Source organism: Gopherus evgoodei, chromosome 7 (genome assembly GCF_007399415.2).
Source record: "Gopherus evgoodei ecotype Sinaloan lineage chromosome 7, rGopEvg1_v1.p, whole genome shotgun sequence".
NCBI classification, from domain to species: domain Eukaryota; kingdom Metazoa; phylum Chordata; order Testudines; family Testudinidae; genus Gopherus; species Gopherus evgoodei.
In genome coordinates, this window is record NC_044328.1 from 45,472,540 (window position 1) to 45,492,431 (window position 19,892).

Genomic DNA, 19,892 nt, shown 5'->3' on the forward strand with positions numbered 1-19,892 from the left:
TGCATGTTTATTGAATTCTACTGTCTATCCAATTGCAGAGTGACACAAAATCCTGAATAAAAAAATGATTGTCCAGTAAGAAAAATAGGGGTCATTCTCTATTTCATAACATGAAAAAAGTAAAATTTAAGACTCTTGAATAATTATATTAAGCAATATGATTTCTTAACTACATGTGCATATAGTATATCTCCTGGTTAGCAAAAAGAAACACCAAATTTAGTTTAAAGCCAAGCCTATATTTAATTACAGATCAACATATTTTAATGGTTATATCAAACAATAAGAATGAACTTTTCTTTAGGAAAATAACTAAAAAAGTACAAATGCAAAAGAGGATTAATATCCATTATTTAAATCAAGGTTTCCTTTCAGTCATTTAAATCATTTTGATTTACATCAAACCACCCCAGTAGGCAATGCTTCCAGAAATCCACCATTCAAAACTAAATTTACAGCTCAGACACCAGATGGAGCTTGGTGTTCACTTTAAAACAGTTTTCTCTTTGATAAACAAAATAAGATAAGAAAGCGGGGACCCTAAAGTACACATAGATAACACCATCGATTTTATCAGAGGCCTCACGAGACCTGTTGGGTCATGGTTGTGAAAACAGATTATTCAGCAACTATGTAGTAAATCAAAATCTAGGGAAACCAGGTTATGAAAATATGAGACCTTATTTAACAAATTTCATTAAACTGAGATATTTACTTATGTTCTTGTAAGCTGCCCCTCTCTGAACCATCTATCTGAACCAGAAGCTGCATTTAAACTAAGACTTTTTTTAATTTAATTTCATTTTATAAGAAGGTGAACTCAAAGGTGAAACTGTACTTTCTGTTCAACAGAAAGTTTGTCATAGGTACCAAGATCCTTGTTATCGAAGGCAAAAAGGCACTATAAACTATATTATGCCAGTTGATACAGAATGTCTAACAAGTTAATAATGTCTATTCAATAATTAAACTGAAAAAGATGGTTCACAATTGAACAAGGGCCTGTGTGAAGCAGAGCAAATCAGGCTCAGAGAAAGCGGTAGCCCTTACACTGAGGCAATTACCTTAGTCCATGTAACTGGGCATGCTGAATAGGAGGGCTGGGGTGAAACCGTGGTCCCCCTGAAGTCAACAGAAAAACTATCCCTACTCTTTAATGCCTTATCCCATGCCAGAGCCATTGTCTCTCTATGACAGGAGACAAAGGGATTCTGAATTATATCCCTCAGTTGCTGGTCATTTTGAGCACATCCCTCAGATCAGTTCCAAAGTTGCCCATGTTCTACACAAAATTGGTGTCCCTCTCACTTTTGCCTTTAGAAACAAATAATTACGAAACTGAGGTAAAAGGAAGAGTTCTTTATGTTAAAGGAATGAATCCCCACAATTATTTAAGATTCCAGTATGAATAAATTTATATTCCTTGCATTCTGGATCATTGTCACTCACTTGCATTTTGGGCATTGCCAGATTGAGAGGCATATTCTGAAGAATCAGAGAGTTGCATAGAAAAAAGAACAGGACAATGTACCAATTTGCTTTTATTCCCAGAGATTGGTTTACCTACCAGCTGGCACCTTCAACACACAAGGGCCATTGACATAGAATACTGGGGTTGGAAGGGACTTCAGGAGGTCATCTAGTCCAACCCCCTGGTTAAAGCAGAACCAATCCTCAGACAGATTTTTACCCCAGTTCCCTAAATGGCCCCCTCAAGGATTGAACTCACATCCCTAGGTTTAGCAGGCCAATGCACAAACCACTGAGCTATCCCTCCCACAAAATAGATAGAGATATACCGTTCTCATAGAACTGGAAGAGACCCCAAAAGGTCACTGAGTCCAGCCCCCTGCCTTCACAGCATGTGAACTACATGATTTTTCAGAGCAGACCTTTAATTCTTTTGTTGCAATATACTCAATCATTTTGTTCTTTAATAAAATAATTTTAGCAAACCTAGTATTATTGCTGGGCTTGAAAATCATCTGGAGAGTCACATAGGCCCCAATCCTGCAAGTGACTAAAGTGTGCGCAGGTGCACTGCTGTGCCTGTGCAAAGCCTCAGTCACCTCATTAATAAAGGGCTTTATTCTAAAAATCAAAATATTTCCTGTACTCCATAATTTCCACTAATATTTTTGGAAGTTATCCATATGCACTGAGCAGAAAAAACATCGTGATGAATCATGTCATTGGCATGGTTTGGTCTACATCTCATTTTTCCATATAAGAACTGGAATTATCATGACATTTGATAATTTTTATTGGAACATATTCTGTACCATTTGACCATTAGATTTTTTTTTCTCTTTTACTTGTGCAAAGATATTAACACAGAGTCACAAAATACAACAGATTTGTGTCCTTGTGATCAGAATTTCTTGTTTAATAATTAAGGTTGTTTTTTCTTTGCTTGCTATATGAACATAAGAACTGTCATACTGGGTCAGAACAATAGTCCATCTAGCGCAGTATCCGACAGTGGCCAGTGCCAGATGTTTCAAAGGGAATGAACAGAACAGGGCATTATCAAGTGACTCATCCACCCCGTCATCCAGTCCCAGCATCTGGCAGTCAGAGGCTTAGGGACATCCAGAGTATGCGGTTGCATCGGTGACCACATTACTAATAGCCATTGATGGACCTATCCTCCATGAACTAATCTAGTTCTTTTTTTAATCCAGTTATAGTTTTGGTCTTCACAACATCCCCTAGAAACAAGTTCCACAGCTTGCTATGTCCCACTATAAAAAGAAATATTCACAGAGGACTTAGCAGAGCAGATTTCACTTTATTTTCTTGGGTCTAGGTCTGGCAGACCAAGTACAGCCCAAGAAAAGCCTCTGCTATAACTGAACAACCTGAATGTAATATATCTTGAGAGCTATGTTGTAAAACTTGAAAGCTGCACAGCCATGGAGCAAAACTTGCAAGTAATGGTGCCTCCAAAAGCCAGGATTTCAAGCACGAGACTCATCTGATTAAAAAAATTATCAAAACTGTGAGTAATTTCAATGAGGGACTAAAGAATGAAGTGGAGTCCTTAAAAGCTGTTTCACCTTCCCCTCATTAAGGTGAATACTGCTCTGTCTGGAAAATGTGAAGTGCTAAGAAATCATATTCAGTCTAAAACTATACAGTGTGGGGTGTAAAGGAGGAAACTGGGGGGAGCTGAATCTGTTGTGAGAATTGCTTGAACATTTAACTTGTATCAGATATTAAATCTAATCCACTCCTTCAGAGGCATCTGCTAATGCTCCTTGCATGGATGAAAAGCCAATCGGAAACAAAGTTTCTGATAAGGGTCAGAATTTAATGGTGACTTTTTTCTTAAAACAAGAGTGACCGTGTTCTGAACATACCAAGACAGCTTGGACAGAGACTATACCTTTTTCTTGACACTAAACAAGCTATATAACAAAAATAATGAGTGCCTGACACCCTAAAGGAAGAATTTTCTCATACCAGTGCAGAGATTAGTTCACAGTTACATAGTGTTAAATACTGTTTTTCAGCTAATAAGCTCATTTTAGTACAGAAATATGCAGGAGAAAATGCCTGTGCATCTTCCCATTAGTACAACTCCTCACTTATTCTGCTTACATATTGTGACAAAGAATGGACCAACATTCACCACAGGAGTCCAGAGCCATCTCCAAACTCTATGCAGAACCAAATGCTCTTGGTTGATATAAAGTAAAAGATGATGGTCCTTGGTATCCTGGTTTCAACCCTTTTGTTCCCTACATACAGTAGCACGAGGTACTGTGATAAGCAGATGTAGCCCAGAACAATTACTTCTATGACCTGGAATACAAGATAACACACAGACCCAAATCCCAGCAAGAGCGGTTAATGGGATCAACCACTCCAGAGGAATTATATAACAAGAAATTATAAGATCCTTGCCCTTCACTGGATGCATGGGGTTCTGCCCAGGTGTTGCACAATGAAGCTGCAATGCAGGCACCAGTCTGATATTCATAGGAATATCTCTTAGCCCCCGTGAACGACAGCAATGAATGAGAGTGCAATTGTTCCCTTGCACATTGTGTCCATACACAGGGAACTGATGTGTGTGTGGGAACTGAACAGTTGTGCCAAGACTTCTCTTCATCCAGTATTCTAGCTGTACCTACTGCCACACTATTTGAGAACACAGTTTTCCCTGCAAGTCCGTTCAGATTGGCACAGAGCTGGTGGTATCGGAGGGATAACTCTCTATGCTGACAGTGTGCTGCACATTGCTGCCAATGATGGAGGCTTGTACAGGATTTGCTGGCAGACTGCAATTAAATATAGAACAACAGTTGATTCATGGGCCCACCTACTAGCTGATGCTCTGTGTCTCAACATGGACCTCCCTGGCAGTTTTAAGTAATTATATTGCACTACGGCAATATCTGAAACTTTTATATCTTGTAGTAAACTGCATACTTGCTGCTGTGTACACTGGTTTATCTATGCACTTCTTTGCTAATATACTGAATTGCGTCCTATGATAATACATTAAAAAAATCCAGACGCAAAATGTTTTGCCCATCAAGACGAGGATAGGTTGTACTGGCGCAGCATCAAAAGAATAAGCTGGTGACGCCCCTTCCAACTTTAGACAATATTAAAATAAAAGAGTATTTCTAAAAATTACTGAAGTTCTATATCTCCTTACCCTAATCATTTGGGAATATTTCTGAATACCACTCAGAGGAGGAGTTGTGGAAGTGTTTTAGCAGAGGCAAAGGTCAGTTTGTGAGTGTGGGGGAAGACTTGTCCTGGGAGTGGAGGGTGCCTTTGGAAGCAGATGATGATGATCAGATTGATGATACATAGATGAGATAAGTTGCTGAAGGGATTGGGATGATGGTGTTTTTCACTGAGGGGACAAAAGGGGATGCCCTCACTCACGACCTTCCCTTCCTCCAGGATTTCAGAAGTATCCACCATTGCCTATTCAAATATATAAAAGAAGGTACATTCAACCAAAGTAAATAAATAGAACAACTGTCCTCCTCAAATCACTTCTCTTTACGCCTTTTTTTTTTTTTTAAGTAGAACGAAAGATAAGAGCTCAGAGCTCCTCTTCCACCTACTCACAATGGACTCTACAGCTCCAACTGGAAAGTTTGCTCTAGCTGACAGAGTTTACATTTGCAGTACTTAGTACCCTTACCCCCACCTGGAAAGAATTCTCAAAGAAGCTTGAGTCTTAAACAAATAGGAGATTTGGAAAACAACAGTCTGCTCCTGTTTTCTCCCTCCCTCACAGAAATAGAGTAAGAAAGGGTCGGCAAGAGGTTCACACATTCAGAGTATGTCTACGTAGCACAGTAAGATCAGGCTCTGATTCAGGTTTAAGCCCAAGCTCCCTTCCACCCACAGAAAAGACTCAAGTCAGGAACTGCTTTGGACTCGGGTCTGCAGACCTTGCTGGAAGGGTGGGTCAGAGCCCAAGTCTTGCTGTGATCTAGGACAATACCCAGGCATCTTGCAATATGGATGCAAAACAAGTCTACGTTGCTAGGCTCGGGTCTGTAGAGTCTGCCAACACTATCCCACAATCCCCTGGGCTGCGCTTCCCAATCCTTCAATCCCAACACTTCCCACTCGCTTCCCAAGAACAAGCAACCTCCCAGTTCAAATGCTCCTGCTCAGCATTTCAACCTTAATTTCCATGTGGCCAGCTCAATTAGAAATACAATCAGAGCGTGTATTTCATCCATTGCTTGCTTTAATATTAGAGTCCAAATTACAGCAGAGGGAGGCAGTCTGTTTCTGTACAGACACATAGTACTTGTAAAGAGATTCTCCTGCATCTCCATGTTAAATCAGCACCTTGTTGAATTTACCAAGAAGTTTCACCATTGCTGACTAGTGATGAAAGTGAACTTCTCATAGTGTAAGAACTCCAGATAGTTGATTATGATCCAGGATAATCCACATGTACTAGGGCTACCTCTAACTCACAAGCCCCCTCCATTATGAGATGTGCTGGTCAGCCACTAGATGCCCAGATATCTCCTTCTCATACATGGATAGCTGTCCTACACTGACCTGAAACAGAAGTTCATGCTTCCATCGGCAGCCTCCTGACTATCAGTCAGTCCTGCCTAAAAGGACTGAAAAACCATAGCTATTCATAATTCCTCTCCACCCCTGGAAAAAATGAAGGGGACGTACAAATAATTTAAATTTAATTTTCCATGTGTATCTTATGATGTGTGATGACTTTCTTTGCTACTCCAACTGACGTGTGAAGTGGCCAGTGGTTTTTGTGTGAATAAAATAAAGCTCATTGATAAAATGTATCATCCTTAAAACTTGTATTAAAGCGGCCTCTTTAACAGAGTGGAAAATGTAATTTTTTATCATGGTCAGACAATAACATGGTGTCTCTCTTTTCTTTCAAGGCCCTTTCACATCCGCAGAGCAGACACACAGCATCAGCAATCTGGGGGAGCAGACCCACCCATTGCGGGCGAGGAGAAAGAGAGTCCGGGATGAGCTGATGGAGGAGATTATGTGCCAATTAGTTTTGTCTAGAGAGTTCCAAAAGGACCAAATGGAGCATCAAAAGAATAAAGATGAAAGAAGGGCAGCAAGAGAGAGAGAGAGAGGCTGCAAGAGGTAGGAGAGATTGGTGGACAGATTCATGGAGCATGACCTCAGGTTGAGAGTGTAGCAGAAGGAGCTGTTCAAGCGATTACTTGTGCTTATGGCTACCAGAGTGCAGGCTCCACTGGCACCATTAGCTCTTGCTCTAGCCCCATGCCCTGAGTCCCCTCCATGTTATTGTGTCCTGAAGACTATGCAGCCCTTGGACAATTCAGGGGGTGCCACACCACCACCCAAAGCTGATTTGCCAACTCCAAGTGGTTAGCCACAGAGCTGAAGCAGTTTGGGGTAGCCAGCTTCCAGGCAGCTATAGCAACCCACTTTTGGACTGCCATGGCCTTCTTCACGTGGATGCTCACACTGGAGGGTAAGGGTCAACTAAACAAACCTCCAGGAACATGTTCTCCTTAATGCAAAAGTTTAGAATCCACTGTTGTTCATCCCTGGTCCTCAAGATGATGTACTCCCACCAATCTGTGCTTGTAGCCTAGTTCCAGAAGCACTGGTCTACATGGGGGAAATCTGTGACTACAACAACTGTCATGAGCAGCATCAGCATCGCAGCTGGCATGTCAATATCCCCCGAGGTGCCTTCAGCGGTTCAAAAATTGTCACCAAAATGTCCCACAGTGTCTTGCAGATGCTTGAAATAGGAGTGACAGCATAAGGTGGAGAAGTTCTTCCACCACATTGAGATCTGTGATGATGGTTCCAGCTGCTGGTAGTGTGCAAACACAAAATGGCTCGGCTGGATGTGTTCACAGGCTAAAATCACCTAAAATACTTCTGGCCAACTCCCATGGGACAGACACACAAGTTCTCCCACAACCCACTATGAACCAAACCCTAGAGCAGCATCAGCAGGAGAAGGTCCTGGGAATCCTGGGATATAGCGGTATACACCCAAGTTCTGACTTGGATCTGCGTAGTGCAGTATGGATGCACCAGCATGGTTGTGGGGCCCAGGTTTCCATTGAAGTATGGATGCTCAAGTGTGGGCTTGGAAACACTGAATATGCAAGCCTGCATCATGCAGACTCAGATTTAGTGTGTTGTGCAGACACACCCACACCGGCTTCTATGTCTGATTTGCCTCTCACTTGTACCAGAGTAAAGCAAGGGAAAACTATTTGAGTGATTGGACACATCAGTGCAAAGTTATTAACAAGAGGAGAATGAGGCCTACAACCTCTAGCTTCCAACTCACTGCAACCCCACCTTCCCATGCAATGACCTGCAGCAGCCCCTGACATTCATGATGAACTTGGGATGCAACTGCCTCTGTATGCCCTCTGCCCATCTCACTGTTTGCTTCTGCGCGTGTTGGAATAACGCAAATTGTGGGTGTGATCTGGAACACAAGATCATAATTTGAAATGCCCTAGCTGGCACACAAGGAAGCCAGAAAGTAGCACACCAGGTCTCAGACCAGTGACAGCTGGGACTAGAACTCAAGTTAGATATGGAGGAGCGGTTAGGCAACTGAGGATGCAGAAATGGAGGCAATGCCTTAGTTTCAATATAATCAGCTAGTACACCAGTACATCCCCACACTGTTGACAAATGTGCTCACTCTACCCTTGAAACCTGCAAGGACAATTGATTTTACTTTTTCAAAATTGAGTTCTGTGTACCTCATCTGAAACTCCACCAGAGAGGTCCTTTGGGGCCATCTGTCTGTCCCAAGTCAGGATAAAGGAGGAGGGTTGGGTGTGGGGCTAGCAACTCCACCTCATAAAAAATCAACCTGCTACAGAAACGCCAACAATGGAGACAACAGAGACTTTTACCCTGGAAAAAGAACAGTCTTCAACTCGAAGATGCATGACGTTGGGTGGTAAAAGCCGTGAGGAAGCCACTAAGCCGATTACCCTTCTTGCAACCACGAGGATTACCATAGGCACATGGAACGTGAGGACCATGTACGAGTCAGGAAAGACGGCGCAGGTTGCAGCAGAGATGAGAAGACCTGGCGACGCGACCTTCAGGCTGATAGCAAAAAAATGGGCTATACCTGGAACCAGCTAGAGCGAATGGCCCAGGATAGAGGACTCTGGAGATCTGTGGTTAGCGGCCCAAACCCCGATTGGGGTGACGGGCATGAGTGAGTACCTCATCTGTGATCTATGGAGCAAAACCTGTGCTAGTCAAGGAAAGGAATCACACTATTAGTTCTTTGCCTCCCCCTTCCAGTTCAAACAGAGAAATAAAATACTCCAACTATATTCCAATTCCAGATCTCGCCTTTTTTAAAGTTCTTCTATCCTGCATCTGGGACTCAGTCTACCAGAAAAACATCCAAAGCATTTTAGGATATGCAACACCCAAAAGGTTATGGATACTGGCAAATCTATTCAGCAAAACGGTCCCCTAATGTAGGACCATATTTAAAAAACGAAACCCATGGCTCCCAACCTCTTTAGGTCAATATTGTAACTTCAGTTGGGAGACAAAGAGTTCATGCAAATGATCTCTCAGTTTACCACTGCCCCCTGCTTAAATCTTTGGTCACTGTATTTTCTGCTTAATGGGTGCTGAGAACAGACTGTAAAAAAGAAAGAGGTAAAGAAAGCAACTCATGGCGGATTTGAAGACTAGGAGGAAATACTAGATTTTGAAATGGAGCATTTCCAGTAACGACTAATGTTGAAAATAAAAGAAATTTAGACTCAGGAGAAGGCCAAAATGGACAAAACATTGGTATTGGCTGCTTTTAAAGATAATAAATGAGATCACCCAGTACCTGAGAAAAAGGTTAATTCCTGATTTACAAATGTAACATTTTTTTATTTCCATACTATGAAAACAGAAATGTCAAAAGCAACCTCACACCACACTATTAGCAAAACTCTTTCTATCTTTCAAGTTTCCAATACCCTTTGCCTCCTCTTAGCAAACCAGTTATTTATCCAGGAATGAGTGGAATGACAACAGATCTGGTGGAACAGAACTTTTAAAGCAATGTCACTTCACCTATTGTTTGGAATGGAAACACCATTCAGAATGACTCTCCTCTTATTAATATTGATCTGAATATTTTTAAAAGGTACCAGTAAGTATTCAGATATAACATTGATTCTACTTGCTCCTTCCACACAAAATTCATATTCATCCCTGCTGTCAGGTCCTAAATGTTTGGTTTGTCATCAAAGTAGTTTGCTTCCTGTGTCTTTGGGGTCAGTAAATTCACTTGAGCTCACCTTCAGAACATTTCCCAGACCTGACATTAGACTGCCCCTCTGCCAAAACTTTCACTGATCCCTCCCCTTCTTATTCCAGTAATTCTTTCTTTACGGCCTTCAACTCCCCTAAGCTCCACGTTTGCTCAAAATATAGTTTCATCCCATCCATACTTGTATTAGGAACACATCAACCGATCCCCAGAAATCTTCACTAGCTTCCTGTCCATTAAAAAAAATCCAGCACAAATTCTCTGTAGCTATTACCTCCCTCCCCCTCTTTCCTCTCATCTCCATTTTATCTATACCCTTATCTGTGCTCCACAAATAGCAAGCATCTTTTCCCAGCTTGTCTCTCCACAGAGAGAAAGATCTTTCTTCACAGCTTCTTTCACTAATTTGGAACTATTTCCTTGTGCATGATCCAGATTCAGAAAGACAGAATAAGAGAACCAATCTCTTTTCTTCAGCTATAGTTCCTAATTCTCTCTCTAAAGGCCTGATCCCAAAAGGTGCTGAGCACCCACAATTCACATTGAAAACAATGGGGGTTTGGTGTGCTCAGGACCTCTCACAATCAGGCCTCAAGGGCCTGATCCTGCTACCCTTCTTCCTTAATAACTTCAATGAGACTACACACATGAATAAGGTATACAGGATCAGCTCCTAAATGATGGTATGTATCAGCGGTATCTATGCTGTAGTTTGGAGCCATTTTTGGCTCTCAAGACTAAATTTGCACCCTCAAAGGCAACTGCAGTAAGGAAGAAAACTTGTATTTGATTATGAATTTAAAATGTGCATTGAGCTTTAAAATTATTTCCATCAGACCCATTGCTACACTAAGTAGATAGGTGACTTCTCTGCCAAGTTAGAGAAGCCTCAGGACGGGATACAATTTCAAATAGCAAAGGACTGTGCTCCTCCCCCAGCAGTCACCAACACACACCTCAAGACAAGGATAAAAGAGAAGCTGAGCACAGAATTGTATTTCTACTCTAAGAGATGCTAATTCAGCCTAGTATCTTTTCTTCTTACTAATTTTTTTAAAATATATTTTAGCATTTGTTTTCTAAACTGAAATGTAGTGAAATAAAAGTGATGCTGATAACACCGGAAAATGTAGTGCTCTGTTAATCCATAAAAGAAATGTGCTATGATCAGCAGCAATGTGCATTTCCTCACATTACCCTCCTAATATTCTTTAACTCAAATTTGGAGTGATTACCTCTAGAGGAAAGAGAAGTTCAGTCTCTGTATCCATCTATTCAAGCTAGTTGCTCTGTCTACATATTTATACAGTGTCCATCACAACAGCATATGAATACTGTCTTGTGTACAGAGAATACTAAAAAGCATGTCATTAGGTAGGATAGCCAGCATACTGTGGATCTGTGTTCACTAGAGACAGAAGCCACAATTCACTTTATATAGTTCTAGTACACCAAACTGGCAGCAGGTAGAAGCAATTTTCATTCACTATCAGTACAGCTTAGATTTGAACTGGTGACTTAGAAGTAACATATTCTACCTTCTATTATCAAAACAGTGAGCCATCTAGTTCCTTAATACAAATACTTTTGAATCTGGTTACATTACTTTTTGTTTTTCTGTCCTGCCACTAATTTTATTATTTATTACTTGTTGCACTCCAATAATGTACTTGGCTCCAATCTACTTCAGACACAGACAATACATATTAGGCATATTTATCTGCTGACTTGAGAGAACTTGTTTTAAAAAACAGAGCTCTCAAATACACACCCTTTTCCAGGCCTGAACAATTTCTGTTTATAGCAATGCTCTAGTCTTGTTTTTAAAAGGTTAAAATGAGGGCATTGTTACAGTTTCAGTAACGAACAAACAAGTCAGTGACAGATACATTAAAAGTTTGACTATAGATACTTTAGATGAAAAAAAAGTCACAGGACTGACAAGGTGTGTGTCACCAATTACCTACCTTGTGTGTTGCAGCACTTCCCAACATCTCTTATCTGTATTTTGTCTATTTAGATTGAAAGATCTTTGAAATATGGACTGTGTATTCTTTTATATCTCTAAAGCAGCTAGCACACTCTTCATGCTGTTTCCATTTTCTATTGCACTCTGCTGGGACTTTCACTTTTCTTTTTAACAAGTTTCACTCTTAATGTTCTTATGCACAAGAACAATGCTGTAAAGCTCAGGCTGCAAGAGTGCAGGACAATGCTTATTCGAATAAAAAATAAACTTTTTTGGATTTATAGAAACTTTTCTTTTAGTCAAAGGTTCTTTGAAAATTTTATTTTATAAAAACTAAATTTTGGGCTGCGTTTAACTGGACAGTTGATTAAATATAACAAGACAGACTCCAGAAATGAAACAGCAATATGTATATTTGTTCATTTATTTATGATGTGACACAGGCTACTGACCACTGAACTAGCACTGAAAATTCTATCATTTAATTTTTTTTCCCCAAAAAATGTTGAATCATGATGGCAAGGATGGGTGAATAGCTTTTAAGCCTGGGCTGTTAAAGATAATAAAAAGTGATTCCACTTAATTTCTTTAGCTTTACCATACACAGTACTTGAATATTTATTGTATTTTGCTCTGAGATACTTCTATGGATTTGTATATTACAAAATGGGAAATGACTGCCTTGGAAGGAATACTGTGGAAAGGGAGCAGGGGACCATAGTGGATCACAAGTGAAAATTGAGTTAACTGTGTAACGCTGTTGCAAAAAAAAGCAAACATCATTTTGAGATGTATTACCACGAATGTTGTTCACAAGACATGAGAAGTAATTCTTCTGCTCTACTCTGCGCTGATTAGGCCTCAACTGGGATATTGTGTCCAGTTCTGGGCCCCACATTTCAGGAAAGATGTGGATACATTGGAGAAAGTCCAGACATGAACAAAAATGATTAAAGATCTAGAAAACATGACCTATGAAAAAATTAGGTTTGTTTAGTCTGGAAAAGAGAAGACTGAGAGGAGACATGATAACAATTTTCAAGTACATAAAAGGTTGTTACAAGGAGAAGGAAGAAAATTTGTTCTTCTTAACCTCTGAGGATAGGATAAGAAGCAATGAGCTTAAATTGAAGCAAGGGAGGTTTAGGTTGGACATCAGGAAAAACTTCCTGTCAGGGTGGTTAAGCACCAGAATAAATTGCCTAAGGAGGTGGTGGAATCTCCAACATTGCAGATTTTTAAGAGCAGGTTAGACAAACACCTATCAGAGAGAGTCTAGATAATACTTAGTCCTGCCATGAGTGCAGGTGCCTGGACTAGATGACCTCTCAAGGTCCCTTCCAGTCCTATGATTCTATGAAAAAAGAATTTACTTAGTAAAAGCCTCTCTGTATGGGTTAAATATCCTGCATAAGTGATTGATTTAAATCCTGAAGCCTTGACCCAGGCAAGAATCTTAATGAAGTAATGGACTTTGTCTGAGTAATAACTGCAGGATCAAATCTTTGGTATATTTTGTCACTGAATACACTAACTCCATACAATATTTAAGGATTAAAACGAACACCAGACATGAAATCTGGTCCCACTGAAGTAAATGGGAGGTCTGCCTTTGACTGCATCCCAGGTCAGCTAGTGAAGGCAATAAGTGGCCTTCTTAGTCAATACAATAATATTAGTTTAAAAGATTAATAAATGCCAATAATAATTTTCAGAAGCTTATCTATTTTTAATGGATAAGCTTGTGTTTATGGATTTAAAGATATATACAAATTTACACCTCACTTTTGAAATTTGGAAAGAAATTTTAAATGACATTCTGTTTCGGGAAACTTAATACATAAATTTTACAAGCTAAGTAAGAGAATCAATCATTTTTACTGAACATTCAATAATGAGTGCAGACAACAATATAGTTATTTGAGTTAAAAAGTTTAACTTTATTTTGTAATGTAATTTCATTAAGAATTTCTAATGATACATTAATTGTGAATTAAGCGTTAACCTTTCCCCATGCCTGGACATGTATTTCTTGTAAATTTCCTTTCAGCAAATTGGCTTACTTTTTATTTAATAATAAAAGTCAAGCTCCATTTCAGAATCATGACAACATTTTCTATGAAATGTTACAAGTACCTTTCAGAATGTTTATTCTTCTAAAATCATGCAATATTTGCAACTCTAACCCTGCAATATGACCTAATATCGTGGACTTCTGTATTCTTACAAAATAACACTGAAGTAAACAGGACACTACACAGGTGAAAGGATCTGTGTTTGTGGTTCAGTTGGGCTGTTCATGGATGTAAAATTACTCACATGCATAACTGTTAGCAGGATCAGGGCCTGAGTTACACCACTACAATCCCACTGGCTTCAACTGAGTAGCACAACCATAAAGGGAGGGAAAAATTAACCCATAAAATTATAGAACACCATCAACTTAAAAATAACACACTGTATGAAAATGTTACCTTTTATTGTTACGAACAACTAGTTTACTATAAATGGAAGATCTTAGAGGAAGAGTTTCCCCCTCCTCATTTCTTTAATTTGTGCATTTTAAAACACTTTGTATATTGTCAGTTTTGCTCCTTCACCTTACATACTCAATTGTCTTTCCCTTTTATTTGTGTGCCATTCACACGATAAAAACAGAGCAAAACTACCTTTTTTTAAAACCACAAAAACTGGCCAAGAGGTTTAAAGGCAGGTATAGTAGAAAATTTCACTAATATTTTTTAACTGGCTAGATTTTAAGTTGAGAGTGTCCCTTTAAAAACACAAAATGTGAGATAGTAATTTTCAGGATAGTATTATATCCAACATGTAGCATCATTCTATCTTCCTCCTCTGTAAGATTCCATTATAGTGGGGCTCCATCCATCAAGTTGTTGATATCTTAAAAAAAGTAATAAAAATGAATTACTTCCAGCTCTGCATTCTGGCAGACGTTCTTCATTAAAAACATATCATATATCACAAATTGGAATAAATGGCTTAAGATTAGTTCAATCCAAGATCACTAAAAGCATGATCACATTCATTAACAGCTGCTTTTCTTGTCTTCTGTTAACATTTATATCTCAGAAATGTGTATCATGTGGGTTTTCTTAAAGCAACATAGCTAAAATTGCACTGTGACCAAGGCTAATAGAAAACTTGACATCTTCATATTTCCAAACTGGTCGTATGTAGACATGCAGGAACTTATGCATGCATGCATGGGGAAGGAATGAGCCATTTTGTACAAGTGTGTTAAAATATGTATTTGCATCATTCATTGAAATGTGACGTTTATATTTTAGATACAAATAAACCAAAAGTACCAAATATTTAATCATCGCTTGCTTTTTGTTTAGCTTAGACTGAACTGATTTTACAGAATTCAGCAGTCACTGGTTCTCCTTTTTCTGGCACACGTGGAGTATACTTAGAGAGAGTTTATAAACAAACATGTGAACAACCCCAAAATCACAAAGTACATGCATCCAGTTGTAATACTCACTTAGCAGTGTTTATAGTATTGTTGATTCTTGTACGAATTCTGGATCCCTCTCATAGGCTCTTCCTTTATTATCTCCATCAATGTAGAAAACTTCTGCGGCCATTCAAAAGGTAACCTTGGCATTGTAAAACCTAGTGACAAGACCATGGATTGTACTTCTTCATCAGCTGTTGTTCTGTGCATGGGTTCCTGACTGCTCCACTTCTATCTGAATTGATAATAGCAATTCTCTGATAATCTGATGCCATAATCAATGTCTGTTTCTTCTGATCTGTGCTTTCATTTTAATAAAGTGTGATTGTAAACATTTCCTCCCTGTGAAACGGAGTGCATTATGCACAAAGTGGGTGAGAAATACCATTAAATAGGTAAATGAAAAAAAAGCCACTCTCTGACCCCTCTATTTGAGGCACTCATTTACATTTTCAACAACAGGTACCGCAACAAGTAATAGGTCCTCTTGCATATGTTTTCCATTTATGTACCAGAAACAAAATGCAAAAGGTATTTGCTTCCGTAGGAAGACACTGTGTAATGTTTGCAAGTGAAATTGTAAATACTCTCTCTTTGGTATTAAACAGCTATTCCCACAAACACACATTACTTTTGCCTTCAATGAGTGTTTGTTTCCTAGAATTTACAGTCAGATTGTTAGATTTTTATTCACACATCTGTACAATTATGAAAATAATAATAATAGAATGTGTCAGAAAAATAAATTTTGAAGTTACTCTATATGATAACAAAATGGTAGCAATAAGGTACAAAATAGTAAATTCATCAAAGTAAACAAAATCTACAGTAGTCTAACAATATTACCATATGTGAAATTAATGCTTATAGCAATGCAAACTATTTCCAGCAGGCAAATATTTTCCTATTTTGAGAAATTTATTTTCTATCAGATAGGGTACTGTTATTAAGAAAAGTAGCAGTCCCAACAACTTGTATCTGAGAGTTATATGTAATTGATTACTCCATATTTTCCTCAAACATACATTTACAAGAACTACCTTTCATTAATATCTAAGGCTATGTCTACACCGTCGCTTTTAGTGCTAAAACTTTTGTCATTCAGGAATGTGAAAAAACACATGCCTGAGAGACAAAAGTTTTAGCATGGAAAAGCGCCAGTATAGACAGCGTTTTTTGCTGGGAGCCGCGCTCCCAGCGATAAAGCTACCACCCCTCTTTTGAGGTGGTTTTTTTTTTAATTTGCCGGGAGAGCTTCCCCCAGCAGTAAAGCTTGTCTACACTGCCCATATGTCATAGCGCTGCTGCGGCCATGCTGTAACATGGGCAGTGTAGACATACTAAGAAAAATTAGAAACACAAACTATCATATTCTTCCTTAGAACAAAGAAAGCTACTAATTCTCCTTTAAAGGAAGTTTACATTACTATTACAGTCAAAATCACATTGCAAGCAAACTCCTTAAAATGCTAGAAGATTATTATTTAATTTTAAGTGTCACTTGCTGGACTCATACATCTGCCATTAATCATTAAAATAAAAGCTTGGTGTTATAATTCAATACATGTTACTGCAGAAATGTTTATGGCATTTCAAATGCCATCATCAATTGAAAAAGGAGGAGCAGAAAAAACTACTATTCCAGAGTATCAGGTATCAGACTGTACATGATGTATATTTCATTTTGGAAAGTTTATTGCCTCCGATATAAAGGGAGTCTAGTTCCATATTACACATAGTGAAAAACAACATCCAGTACTTTTAGAAGAATGACAAACACATCCAGAAACACACTACTTGACATAAGCCAATAACAAATCTTACCAAATACAGATTCAGTAATCATGCACTAGAAGTGAAAACTAGAAGACACAAAAGTACAGTATAAAACCAGAGAGAAATAACTGTACAATCATTTCAACAGAGGAGAGATCAAAGCAGAAATTCACTTTCCAGTCCAAAGCCCAATACAGGATATAGTAAGCATGAAAATATTTTCTCAAAATTATCAATAAGATTTTCCATTAAAAATCAAAGATGAAAAACTGTACATAAATCTGTGAGAAAGAAAAGGGCCAATAGAGACAGTATCATGCTCTATAGCAATCTGTCACCAAATCAGACACAATGACAAATGGACATGAGATAAAATCTTAAACATACTGTGAAGCCCTACCCTGGGCAGATATTCAATACAATGTAGCTGCCTCTGACAGAGACCAGACTTCTGTTCTTTTTACACTTTGACAACATTGGTGTAACTTGTTATATCAACTAAGTATTACAGAATGAACAACAATTAATTTATGGAAAAACATCATTGTCACCAACAGAGGAAAAAAATTCACACTACAATCAAACATTTTTCACCATTTTCTACATTGAAATCAAGTTATAATTCTGATGTCGTGCTACAAAAAGCAATTATTAAAATGAAAAATTAACACATGATGATGATTTAATGAAACATGTTAGTTCTGTAATTGATTAATTCATTTAATGAATGGAAGGTGGAGCTTTTACTGCTATTGTACCACTACAATTACTGTTATAAAAGATGCAAGAGGTGTTTTAAAATGCACAACTGCTTCCACATTAAAACAGACCCCCTGAGGTTAGACACATTTGCAAGTCAAATACAATTCAAAAACTCTGTTCTTTCCTTAATCTGAGCATTTTATTTAATGTTGTATTACTGAATAAGTTATAATTTTTTTAAACAAGTGTAGTTTCTTGTGAATCATTTATCATGCAATAAGTGAAATACGTGGATTTTTCATTTTAAAACGTCCAAATTTATAAAATTACATTTTACTGTATTGTACTTCTACCAAATTCCTCATGTCCCAAAGCTTTTGAAAATATATGAATGGTGAAACAATGTTTAGATAAAATTCTCACACTTAAGTGCACTTTGTAGGATAAAAAATAAATAGCAAGTTTATTTAAAGGTCCTTTCATTTACTGTACACAAGTTCTTACTATCCTCTAACTATTTTGTAGCTTTAAAATAAGAAAAGAATTCCTGAGTAAATATTTCTATATATAAAACTTTTTAATGATGATACAGTTCTGACTTTAAATATTTAAATTTCAGATCCCATCAAACCTATATGCTGAAAAAAAATCACCAAACTCTTACTCTCAGCATATAAAAATTAAGCTATGCCTAAATGAAATTTGAATTAATCTTCAACACATTGGAAGAAGGTAAGCTTTGTAGCCTACAGACTTGTGCAGAAAGATTCAAATATGTACATAATATATAAACAGAAAAGAAAACCTTCTATGCTTTTAAAATGAGCTAATCCTCTGAAAATCTGGAAAGAAATGATGTCCAGTAGTTAACCCTTTGACTTCCTATTCCAAGTGACAATAAAATACGGTTTAAAATGGGGAGGGGGGAGAGGAGGGAAGTATTATTAAAGCAATGATTGGTTACCTTTAAAACTCTTTGCTTTCTCCTCTGAGGCCTTTTGTTTTCAGTTAGCACCTAAAAAAATATCAAATTGCAGAATAAAGTTTAACTTAAAAAATTAAATCCCCAATTTTATTAGAAAACTGTAATACTGTAGATACCCATAATGCTTTATATGCAGCATTTGAACTGATGGAGACTTTACACTGTAAAGTCACTGCAACCAAAACAAAAAGCTGTGCTATAAAAACGTAGCAGGGAAAGAAAAGACCCTTTTCCCCCCTGAAAGTCTGCCTTAATTAGGCTCTGCATTCTTCACAGCAAAACCCCACGAGGTGGCCATCTTGCTTCCTTCTGCAGAGGAACCCTCTACAGTGTAGCACTTCTTGAGGCTGCTTTTTGGGTATTATTATCATGGTGTTTAAAAGCAGCAGCCCCTGCCTGCCAACGCTGGGGACGTGCTGGGCATGCCTCTCGCAAAAAGAGCTCCAGAAAGGGCCCAGCCAATGGCAAGACGAGGCCAGCCGCTCCAAACTGATCTTCCCTGCCTAGCCCTTCCTAAACAAAGGGTCTCCTATGTGGGCTTTGCTGTGAGCAGAGGACACAGGCCAGGCACAAGCTGCGACATGGATTCGCGGCGGCGGATCCGGCCCCGCGCGGCGCGCGCTGGAGAAGAGGCTGAGCTCGCTTCCCCCGCGCCGCGGAGCGGCCGGGCCGATGTCCCCGCAGCAAGCGGTCTGGCCCGGCCCGGCTTGCGTGTGGGGACGAGGCGACAAGCCTGGGTCGGCGTGAGGGGAGCCGGGCTCCAGCCGCCGGGGCTCAGGCAGCGGGCTCCGCTGGGCGCAACCCTCCCACCCCCGAGCAAGGTACGGCGCAGTTTGACTTTATAAGGCAAGGCTACATATTAGCGATATTGAGAGGGGGCGGAGGTGATGCGAGGACATTGCCCCGGGCTGGCCAGGCCCCAGCTGGATGCAGCAGGCGCGTTGCCCACCACTCTTTGATGGCTGTCGGTCAGTCAACGTTTGCTGCTGCCGGTGGCCACGGGGGCCGCGCGTTCCTTTGCAAACACCCCCGCCCCGCGGCCTGCGCTGGCTTGTGCTCAACACGCTGCTGAGGTTTTATTTTTCAGGGAGTCTGACAAGAGCAGCTCTCAGCCCGCTTGGGCCCCAGGCAGACCCCCTCTGAACGCCCATCCGCTTTTATTCAATACCTCGTCTACTTCCACTTTGCTTTTAAT

General features: G+C 39.3%; 1 protein-coding gene across 5 annotated transcripts in view; it reads right to left on the reverse strand.

The window, feature by feature from the left end:
- The window catches only part of TET1 (tet methylcytosine dioxygenase 1), a 135,889-nt gene that overhangs the window by 89,170 nt on the left and 26,827 nt on the right, over positions 1-19,892 (reverse strand). For 4 of the 5 annotated variants that reach the window (XR_004001165.1, XM_030568421.1, XM_030568423.1 and 1 more), the window contains exon 3: positions 18,677-18,727. The exons of the other annotated variant lie outside the window; for it this stretch is intronic. Coding sequence is in view for 3 of the 4 variants with exons in the window: in XM_030568421.1 (XP_030424281.1) it covers positions 18,677-18,727 (51 nt within the window). In the remaining variant the exon portion in view is untranslated. The remainder of the gene's footprint in view (positions 1-18,676; positions 18,728-19,892) is intronic. 5 annotated transcript variants of the gene reach the window in all.